The sequence below is a fragment of the Schistocerca piceifrons genome, chromosome 4 (genome assembly GCF_021461385.2).
Source record: "Schistocerca piceifrons isolate TAMUIC-IGC-003096 chromosome 4, iqSchPice1.1, whole genome shotgun sequence".
Classification (NCBI taxonomy): domain Eukaryota; kingdom Metazoa; phylum Arthropoda; class Insecta; order Orthoptera; family Acrididae; genus Schistocerca; species Schistocerca piceifrons.
The window spans coordinates 495,484,555-495,495,737 of NC_060141.1; the positions used below are offsets into that span (position 1 = coordinate 495,484,555).

Genomic DNA, 11,183 nt, shown 5'->3' on the forward strand with positions numbered 1-11,183 from the left:
CAAAATTTTTGGACCCGTGTAGCCCCAAACTGTTATCCGGCCAAGCTGATTTACGGTTTTTTTGTCCACACTCTGGATGCCGGTAGATTTCTTGGAAGTGTTCACTGTCACTTAACTCTCTTGCCTTTGTTGAAATGAATTACTGCTACTACTCTAACGGCTGCAAAAAAGACTGACTTTTGAGTGTAGTCCTATTTCTCTTACATCATTTTGCGGCGTTTGTAACTGTGACAACGCTTCATCAGTACTGAAAATTTTAGTCCACGCCTCAGAAATTGTGGAGCAATGTGTCTTCACGAAATGAAGCTCAACGGTTAGGAAAACTATCGTATCAATTACAGTGTCCTGATTTCACATTGCAGAATGTAAAATAAAAAATAAAATATTCTTGTAACTTTGGCTTCCTCTCCTATATTTTTCATGTAAGTCACATTTTATGTCTTCAGATCGTTTTCACAAATTAAATAATCATACTTATAAACAAACTAGTTTCATCGAGCATTACGTATATTCTTGACTAAAACCCAAAACTTTAACGAAAAAAATTGATCAATGTGTAGGCGGAACTGGGTGTTTAACGCATCTTCAGATACCTACTGTTATCTTTCTGTAGGTTGTTAGGTACCAGCAATGCACTGTTTGTTGATGTATTACGCCAAAGTTATGATATTTCTTCTCCTCGCAGTGATATTTAATGTTGCACCATGCTGACTGTTGCACCATCTAAACCTGTTATCGTGTGAAATTACTTAGTAATCGTGGCGGTGAAGATATACGTTTGAATTTTTTTGTCCTGCCGACGTCCAAGTCACAAGAAGGATAAGTCTGTGTTCAAGGAACCATTCTAGAATTTGCGTGACGTAGTTTAAAGAAATCTCAGGATACGGGATTCATAACGACCAGATAGGGATTCGACGCTCTCATCGCTCTTGCCGTATAGGAGTCCAGTCTTTCACCGCCCACTAAATTACACCACTCGAGAAAGAGAATAAAATTCTACAAATATTGAATAAATTAGATGTATTTGGATATACATTTTAGAAGGAAATGTAAGTATTGCAGTACAGCGATGATGAGTTAGTTGCGAGTTGAGTGAGGCAGTGGAGCCTCAGGGCAGACAGCGACATCTATCGCCCACACAGCGAGCCCTCGAGTAGTTGAGCATCCGCATGCAGAAACCCACGCAAGGCGACGGGTAGCCATCGCTTTCAGAACACGGCTGATTCGTGTTTATAGCTGCGAAAATAAAAAAACAACTACCGTTACAATTTAAGGTATTCGAAAAACGAAAAACGTGTTTCGAAAACTAAAGAGAAATATAAGTGGTTGATCGTACCTAAAAAATAACGGTTAGGCACAAAAAACGAAACAGAAAGAAAGAGAAAGCAAAATTTGAACCTTTACCTACTAACTACTCAAAAGGAAGCGCGTAATAAATTAACGTGGAAACATTGTCTTCACAGCTGCGACAAATTGTTTAAATGAAACAAATGATTGATTTCTCCTGTATTATCTAGGAGTTACAATTACGAACGACTTGAATTGGAAGGAACACACATAAAATGTTGTGGGGAAGGCTAACCAAAGATTGCGTTTTATTGGAAGGACACTTAGAAAATGTAACAGATCTACTAAGGAGACTGCCTACACTACGCTTGTCTGTCCTCTTTTAGAATACTGCTACGCCGTGTGGGATCCTTACCAGATAGGACTGATGGAGTGCATCGAAAAAGTTCAAAGAAGGGCTGCACGTTTTGCATTATCGCGAAGTATGGGGGAGAGTGTCACTGAAATGATACAGGATTTGGGCTGGACATCATTAAAAGAAAGGTGTATTTCGTTGCGACGGAATCTTCTCACGAAATTCCAATCACCGAATTTCTCCTCCGAAAGCGAAAATATTTTATTGGCACCGACCTACATAGGGAGAAACGATCACCACGATAAAATAAGGGAAATCAGAGCTCGTACAGAAAGATATGGGTGTTCGTTCTTTCCGCGCGCTGTACGAGATTGGAATAATAGAGAATTGTGAAAGTGGTTCGATGAACCTTCTGCCAGGCACTTAAATGTGATTTGCAGAGTATCCATGCAGATGTAGATGTAACTGCCCATTTTACTTCTAAGTAGTAGTACTGTATCATTTTCACCTTATGCCATTTCCAAGTACCCTGATAACAAAGAACATGTACGAATTCAGTGCATCGAAAGCAGTTAAAAATTAAACACAATAAGAAACAAGATCATCAAATACGCTAAGATTGACTAGACAGTTGTCAAAAATCAGCGATGACGCATTATCCCATACTAGTCTCTTGAGTACATTGATTTAACTGGTATCTGTCCATTTGATCGAAATTAACCCATCATTCCTAACATTTATTGAAGAAAATAGACAGAAACAGAGTACCCATGGGTACTCTGTTTCAATTTCGATCAAGTGGCCAGATATCAGTTAAATGAAATCAACTTACGCAAGAGACTGGTATGGGGTAGTGCGTCATCGCTGATTTTTGACAACTGGATTGTCTACAATTGTCTAGTAAATCTGTATTAATCTTAGCGTATTTGATGATCTTGCTTCTTATTGTGTGCTTCTTCGCTATACGTTTGCTGTTTGGTTTAGGATGTGCGCCTGTTAGATGCTTTTTTTCCGAAGTGCCATAACTACGTTAATCAGTGTCCACTCATAAACTGTACGTCGAGCGCAATGCTGTTTTGTAGTACACATAATTTGAATACTATAACGTGCACGCTTATTAATGGTACTAATGGTACTGGTTTTTGGTACGACTGTGACATTTGTAGTCGCAAGTACAGTGGCTGTGAAAATTCTTCATGTACAACATGTACAAGAGAGTTGTATGGCATAATTTGCCATCAATCAATTTTTACAAACATTCTGTACACAATTGTCCTGTAATTCCTCGTTAGCACATTTTATGATCTGGCTTGTGTTTAATTTCTGACATATTTCGATGTATTTCAGTGGTTCTTTTTATCACGATACTTGAAAATGGCCTAAGGTCGAAATTACAAAATACAACAGACAAGAGCAGGCGTCGTGCAATCATTTAAAGAAAGTGCTTCCGAATGTTTGCGAAATGTAAGATTATACTGTTTTGCAACTCGCCTAAAGTTTTGTGCCCCCTTGTACGCCTCGCACCCTGCCTCGCTTTCCACATCCAATTACCCTCTCCAACACGAATCCTCTGCCAGCTTATCAAACTGTCTTCCTCCCCTCTCTTCAGTTGAAATGTACATCTTCTCCCATACTAAAAAAATAGTGACATGGAGGACGCGTAGTTGTGAAGTGAACTGGTTAACATTGTAAGTGGTTACGCTTTACCAAACAGATATGAAAAACTTCGTCTTTCACAACTGAACCTATTTGCGTGTATGAAACATAGTTCATCTATTCATGTTAGGAATCTTCAGTGGTCTATAATACACAGAAAATTATTTGATTAATATTTTGATAGATCTGTAGTGATTCTTTACAGATCATTTCAATATAACTGTTTCTATAATTAAATAATTTTCTTTGTATTGTAGACCACTGAAGAAGCCTAACATGAACAGGTGAAACATTATTGGTGGACGCATGTAAATTTAGTTGCAGAAACAAAATTTTTTTTATCTGTGTGATAAAGCGTAGCTGAAACGGAAACTGAGGTGAAATTGCTGCAAAAATTAACAATATTATAAGTGATACTTAAATAATGAGTACAAGTTACAAATCTTGACGTTACTGGCGCTGGTGGAAGGGCCTGTGCCAAGTTAACTATTGCACTAGATTTATTTATATAATATTGCGAAAATGATTATGTAACTGTCAAATGTGTGAACCTCCCTTTCGGCTACACATTGTGACATGTAGTTGATCTTTGTATCTGTATATTAAAGATATATTACCATGCCTACTTTTGGACGAATAATTGTAACTTTTAGACATTATTTTCGTGTTAGTTACATTGTTAATCAGTTCATTTAACTATTACGCCTCCTCTAAATTGCTACCTTTCTGAAGAAATTGGTTTGCTTGTTCTTCGTCTAGATTAAACTGGTTCATATTCATGTTTCACAAATTCTGAAATAACATTATTTTTATTTTACTCTTAATTGATGATGGATGCAAAACCGAAACCCTTTATCTGTTTAGATAAAAATTAAAATATTGCCAAGACTACGATTTCTAAAATTTCTTTCAAAAAACTAGCAGGTTTGGTTCTTATGTGAAAACTCTTTTCTCACAACCGTGGTACGCTCCAAGAGACTGAATGCGCGTGCTGGTGTTATGCGAGCGTTACGCACCAAGAAAAACCTCGTACAAGCGAAGCAGAGGCGATTGGGCAACCATTCTAGTGACGATACGGACCGCAAATGGGGAAACCCATTGACATTAGCGGCTTTCAGAAAGGGCAGATTGATGTGGCCTGGAGCCTGGGAACGAGGATCTCGAAACTGCGAAGCTGGTCGGGTGTTAGCTTCCCACTGCCCAGAGCATCTACCTCGGGTAGGCGACAAAATATTCGAGGTCTACGTCTAATCACAGAAAGTAGAGGTCGGAGGCTTTCCCGCTCAGTAAAGCACGATAAGTGTTTATCTCTGGCACATCTGACAGAGCTCATGCAGCCACATGTGTTTCGGACCACACCGTTCAGCACAAGTCGTTGAACATGGAGCTCTGTAACACGTGTTCGCATGTTAACCCAACAGCATCATCGAGACTGGACCGTGGATCAATGGAAACTAGTTGCCTGGTCGAATGAATAAGTTTCTCTTTACACCAGACATGTCGTCCTGTTAGGATACGCCGTCATCAAGAAAAAGGCTGTTCGAAACACGCGCCCCAGCAAGGGGGCAGTATTGTGTTATTGGGGACATTTACTTGGTCCTCCATGAGACCTGTAATGGCAATTGAACGAACCATAAAAGCTGTGGACCATGAGAACATAATTGAGAATGGCCTGCATCCCTTCACGCTTGATGTCTCCCCAACAGTGGTGGCATGGCAGAAGGATAACTGGGCAGAATCCTACTTCAGTGATCTGAAGAGCATAACAGTGTATTTGCAACTGACGTGAAACCGCTGGAACACATCTGCACGCTATCTGGAGCCAGTTATGCATTTACGAACCATCGACCCGTAATGTACCGTATTTACGTGATTTCTAAGTAGGAAACGTACCAAAAACTTATCGAATCCATGTCACGAAAAATCGCTGCTGTACTGCGCTCGAAATGTGGACCAAGACGCTTGAAAACAGTAGGACATTGTAGATCCTCTACAGCCTCTTGTAATTAAATTTAAATAATTCGCCAGATACGTATTGACTATTCGCCTAGCTGTCAGAGCATTTTGGCTGTCGAGTAGTAGTGATTACGATAAGGTCCCCCTCCAGTGAAGGTTATGTAACAGGGAGAGAATGACGACAGTAGGTGAAACAGGGAGTGTAAGAGACTCACCGTCGGTGGAGCAGCGGCACAGATTGTCGACGCAGCGGCCCGACTCGTAGCCGAGAAGGTCACATGGCCCGATGCACACCGGCGGGAACCCGTCGTCGTTCTCGCAGGCGACATCTGTCGTCAGCTCTGAAACACCATCACCTTCAACTGTTACTACAGCTCATCTGACGACCCCCGACCTATGTCCAGTACCACGCAGATGTGTGTCGTCACTATAGCTGCGCATACCGAAACCACGATTCGGCAGGTTTGGTACGCTACACATATGACGTAGTAAATGGTAGGATTACCAGTAGTATTTGTAGCGCTGGTAGAGAAAGAAACATAAATGAATGTGTCAGAGAGAAACTGGGAACTGACGACGTCTCCGTCTTTTTTTGTTTGTTTGGTTGTCTGTTTCACACATAATTGGAACCGATCATCATTCGGTGTTAGTTTATATTTTATATCCTTACAGGATATACACTTCATTTTATAAGTAATACAAATTATTTGGTCGGGTAAATTTTGCGCTTTTATGTAACCAAACCAGTTACTTTTGAAGTAACTACAGTTTACATGCGCAGACACAAAAAACATATACAATTGTTATTATTATTTTGTACTCGATAAAACGTTCTTCCTCATGATCAAAAGTAAGAGATTTCCGTTATTCCTGATAACCTTGAATATTGTTTAGGAATAACAGAAACATGTTTTGTATAAGTTTGACGAAGTTTTGAAGCGAAGTTTGATGTATTTTTGCTTTGTGGGTTTTTTTTATTTTACCTTTCTGTTGAGGAGTTTGCGTTTTCTACCTCGGTATAATAAATCTGTATTTTCTTCTCCATTTTTATTACGGCACCCCTCTGTTTCACGTTACAAATCAATTTTCGAATAAGACCTGAATTAAAAAATGTCAGTTTCAGTGTTGCAGTAAATACTGTTTACTTTAAGTGACAGACAGGAGGATAACCATATAGAATTAGACGTTCCGTAGATCACCCGGCCCTTGATACATCCTCACTCTGTTTCTAGGCGGGTCACCGCTTCCGGTTTTTAGAGGAATCTAGTAGGACAGTTACTTCATACGTTAAAGAAGATAGTGTTATGAGGTCACGCCCAATAGGTATGCAACACACCTAATGTGCAGGTGATGCAGGGACAACCTTAATTGACTAAAGCTACTACAAAAAATACTGTAGTCTACGCTTACTTACGATTGTCTGCGGTAGTCTATGGCACTTTTGCAACTCGAGTTGTCACTGGAGAAAGTGAAATAGGTGATACAGCCAGATTCAAAGGGTTTTTCGCACTGAATTAAGTATCAGTGTGCAAATATGGACATTCCAATACTAGAGTCGATAAAACAAAGGTATCACCACTAATACCTAAAACTGTATCGATACCTCGATCATCTGGGACCAAAAGTATTTATATCGACAATATCGCTGGGTACTCATTGCTTATTTTAAATCTATTTTCAAGCTTTTTAATACAAAAAGGACTTACTTAAAATACAAAGTAAAGTGTGGAAATTATTCTGTTTTTGAATTAAGCGAGTTGAGGATAAAAAAAACAGTCGTAAGCAGTAAAGGAGAAATATTCTAACAATAAGCGAAAGAAGAGGCTTCGACTAAGTTTTATGCTACACCCACTTGCCGTTATTACAATGCATTATTAGCTTCCTGTCTTTAACAAAAAGGCAGTTTTAATAATGTTTATAAAAAAACCACAAGGACAATGTTGTTCTCGAGAAAATCACTTGGGTAAATTTAAATAACCGGTATTTGACGAAGACTGTGCGACAATTCTGGTGATACCGTCTTATATCTTGAAAATAAAATAAGGTTTGGGTGCGTGCGGAGACATAAACATAGTAATTTTTTCAATACTCTGGAATAGAACAGGAAGTCGCTAACATTGGAGCAAAGTGCCTTTCAGCACGCACTGTGCAGTGGCTTGCGGAGAATATGTAGTGAAGTGGATCCCTGTTTATCGAGTTCGACAGAAACACAACCATTAGTAGGTAATAAATCTTGTACATCCAGCCTTTCTAACGTATCCTATACACAACTTCTGTTGATCTGTATTAGAAGTTATTTGGCAACACGTCAAAGCGAACAGTAAACCTGGCCTTAGCGGGAACTAACTTGGTCACGTGACTAGACACAGACAAGTGACGTTTCAAAGTAGTACCCATTGCTACCCAACAGCACAAACATGGGAAGCCATCGCGGGAACTGCTTGCTGTTAACGTCCTTATATTTGTTTATTCGAGGCTTGCTGCCATGGGATGGTAGGTCCGCTGCTATGCAGTACCGAAGAAATTGGATAATTTTTTATTTCGTCCGTCTCAGTTGCTTTGATGTAAAATTCAGCGGTAGTGATTATCTGTTTCGGGCTGACATGCACATTCTCAAAATACACAAGTTGTTGTAAACCATAATTATCCATACTATGTGGTGCCAAAAGGCATGAATAGCTTCTGTACAGCGAAGTACACAGTGGGCAACAAGTAACCTCATTGATCTTAGTCTGTGTGTCCGTTGCAATTGACAGGCACAACCTGCAGTGCTGCAGTCTTTACTCGCTAAACCACTTCCATTGTTTTATTTCGTTTGCAACTATTGCTACTGTAGAGAAATACATACAAAACAATACTTGTGCACGATAAATTACTTTGTTTAATTTTTTAGTTACTTGTTATTTTGCGTTACGAATCTGCCTTGCAGTGACTGTGCCCCATGTCCATTGAAACGTTGATTGGAAGCTTTTTGGACTTACTTCTTCCGTTCTGTTGTAACTTCCACATGTATTTTTCAAGTCGAGCTACTCATTCGCGATACACACGATTTCTACACCCTCGAGCGCCGCCATGTTCGGTACGAAGGCAGAGTTCTAGCTGACTCGTCCCAGGCACGAATATTGCGCAATAGTATTGTGCCGTTCTTCGTGTCGCACTATCACGCATTATACTGACACAATATTATTACACAACAAGTATTGAGCGTGTGAGGTCCCAATTAGGCCAATAGCCCGATCACGGGCTGGCACCACAGACCTGTTTTTACCTTAAGTGGACGGCGTGCTACTTACAGCGGCAGGAAACGATGCAGAACGGCATGCAAATCAAGCACAAACTAAACATCCCACTGACGACACTGGCAATGCGTTTGTGGACAACAATTTCTGTTATATTACAAAGAAATATGAACTTTAAGAAAATTTCGCATCTTTTAGTCCACTAAATTAAAGATAATGGCTAACTAAGAAACCAGGGAAAAAATCATTGTCTACGGGATTTGGTATTAAAAGGTGCAGAATAAATGAATCACCACTTGTGTGAACGAGACGACTTAGGTTTTTGCGAGAAAGTGATCCATCTGAATTAAAGCTGCCAGTGTTTCATTCAGACGAGACGTTGGTTCAAACACATTACACTGTGCATAAATGTTGTCACAGTAATAGTGAGTGGGGAGTGATAGCAAACAAAATTTCTGGTCATTTTTTTCCTCTGCAGGCAACTGGCATTCGCACATTAGACGTGTAGCATCTAGATCATAAGAATACGTAGTGTTCGCTGTTACCTGCTGCCTCGCCAATGTTTTACTCGGGTGCAGACACTACGCTATTGCCATTCTGACTACGAGTTCAGCCTGTTTTACCTGGTAATAAACAGTGATTGATGAAAGAAGGAAGTACAAAAATGTTCAAGGAAATTTCAGGAACACAACAATACAAGTCATGTAGTAATGAAATAAATTAAGAAGAGCAGCGAAGCTAAGGCGAAATTTCTGCATGAAAAATGTGATGAAATTGAAAACTAAATGATTGCCGGAAGAACTGATTAAGCATATGGAAAAGTCAAAACATCCTTCCGTGAAATTAAAAGCAAGGGTGGTAACATTAAGAGTGAAATGGAAACTCCGCTATTAAATGCAAAGGAGAGAGCGGATTGGTGGAAAGACTACAATGAAGGCCTCTGTGAGCAGGAAGATTTGTCTCATATGATAGAAGAAGAAACAGAGGTCGATATGGAAGAGATAAGGTATCAGTGGAAGGGAAGAAGAACTGCAGGATCTGCTGAATGGAATGAACAATCTAATGGGTACAGAATATGGATTAAGAGTAAACTGAAGAAAGACGAAAGTAATGACAAGTAGCAGATATGAGAAATCAGGATTGGTGATCACGAGTCAGTTGAAGTTAAGGAATTCTGCTACCTAGCAAGCAAAGTAACCCACGATGGACGGAGCAAGGAGCACATAAAAAGCAGATTAGCACTGGCAAAAAGAGCATTCCTGCCAAAGAGAAGTCTACTAGTATCAAACATAGGCCTTAATTTGAGGAAGAAATTTCAGAGAATGTACGTTTGGAGCACAGCGTTGTGTGGTCGTGAAACATAGACTGTGGGAAAACCGGAAAAGAAGAGAATAGTAGCATCTGAAAGGTGGTGCAGCAGTAGAATGTTGAAAATTAGGTGGACTGATAAGGTAACGAACGAACAGGTTCTCCGAAGAATCGGCGAGGAAACGATGGCAGGATATCTGTTAAGCCATCACGGAATAAGTTCCGTAGTACTAGAGGGAGCGGTAGAGCGTAAAAATTGTGGACAAAGACAGAGCTTTGAATATATCCAGCAAATAATTGAAGGCATAGTTTACACATGCTACTCTGAGACGAAGAAGTTGGCACAGTAGAGGATTTCGTGGCGGGTGGCACCAAACGAGTAGATAGACTGATAACTCAAACAATACAAAAAGCGAGATCTTCGTCGTCAGTACTATGGGCAGTAGTCAACACACAGAACGCTCAGAGGCAGGCTACGCAACTACAAACAGAAACGAGCAGATGGCCCCCAGCGCAGCCAATATTGCTGTACTCACGCCAGTCTTCGCACACACAGGAGACTAGAGCGGCAGCGGCCATCTTGGCGGTGACCACGAGCAACGTCCTGGCCATGGTTAGTGTGCTTAGCGCGGAGTTCTTCCCAGATGTGCCGTCTGTGCTGTCATGGAGTCTTTATATACGCATCTGGGAGGTGAGCTTCCGTGCACCCGCTTCCACGAAGCCCGCACGTGCAACGACTGCCGTTACTTCCCGCAGTGTGTGTTATCTTCCGACCGGGGGTTTCCTGGCTGCTGGACGGTACCGTAACCCAGCGACCTTCTGTACCGCACGTGTCCCGCTCTCGCAATAGTGCAACTTCTCTGTAGCAATAAGCACGATCTCAACACTACGCAGACTGTTAATCACTGCATTACAGGGTAACGTTTCACAACACCGAGTCGAATAAGTGCGGTAGTTGTTGACTGCGGAGTAACGTATCGGAAAGGCATTAGTTTACAACTAATTGCTGTCGTAAGTCATTCGGATAATCGAAAACCCGGATAACAGATTTTATAAAGGAAACGATTTTTGTATTATTAACTCTAGAAGCCGCGCGGGATTAGCCGAGCGATCTAAGGCGCTGCAGTCATGGACTTTGCGGCTGGTCCGGCGGAGGTTCGAGTCCTCCCTCGGGCATGGGTGTGAATGTTTGTCCTTAGGATAATTTAGGTTAAGTAGTGTGTAAGCTTAGGGACTGATGATCTTAGCAGTTAAGTCCCATAAGATTTCACACACATTTGAACATTTAACTCTAGAATGGTAACCTATTTCGCCTGTCTACCATATCTGGTAGGTATGGTTGGTTGGTTCATTTCGGAGAGAGGACCAAACGGCGAGGTTAT

General features: G+C 40.8%; 1 protein-coding gene across 1 annotated transcript; it reads right to left on the reverse strand.

Annotated features, from left to right (window-relative positions):
- Positions 1-1,003: 1,003 nt before the first annotated feature.
- On the reverse strand, positions 1,004-10,495 carry LOC124794919. The gene is made up of 3 exons (XM_047258623.1): positions 10,338-10,495; positions 5,470-5,595; positions 1,004-1,236 (listed from the first exon to the last, which is right to left on the reverse strand). The coding sequence occupies exons 1-3, from the start codon at positions 10,411-10,413 to the stop codon at positions 1,109-1,111; spliced, it is 330 nt and encodes a 109-aa protein (XP_047114579.1). The 5' UTR covers positions 10,414-10,495; the 3' UTR covers positions 1,004-1,108.
- Between the last annotated feature and the right edge of the window lie 688 nt (positions 10,496-11,183).

Bases quoted from the DNA above. Each gene is read 5' to 3' on its own strand.
- LOC124794919 (XM_047258623.1), bottom strand. From the start codon at position 10,413: ATGGCCAGGACGTTGCTCGTGGTCACCGCCAAGATGGCCGCTGCCGCT. The intron at 5,596-10,337 runs GTGAGTACAGCA...ATGGTGTTTCAG, and splicing joins CTGTGTGTGCGAAGACTGGC to AGCTGACGACAGATGTCGCC. The intron at 1,237-5,469 runs GTGAGTCTCTTA...TTATTTTCGCAG, and splicing joins GTGCCGCTGCTCCACCGACG to CTATAAACACGAATCAGCCG.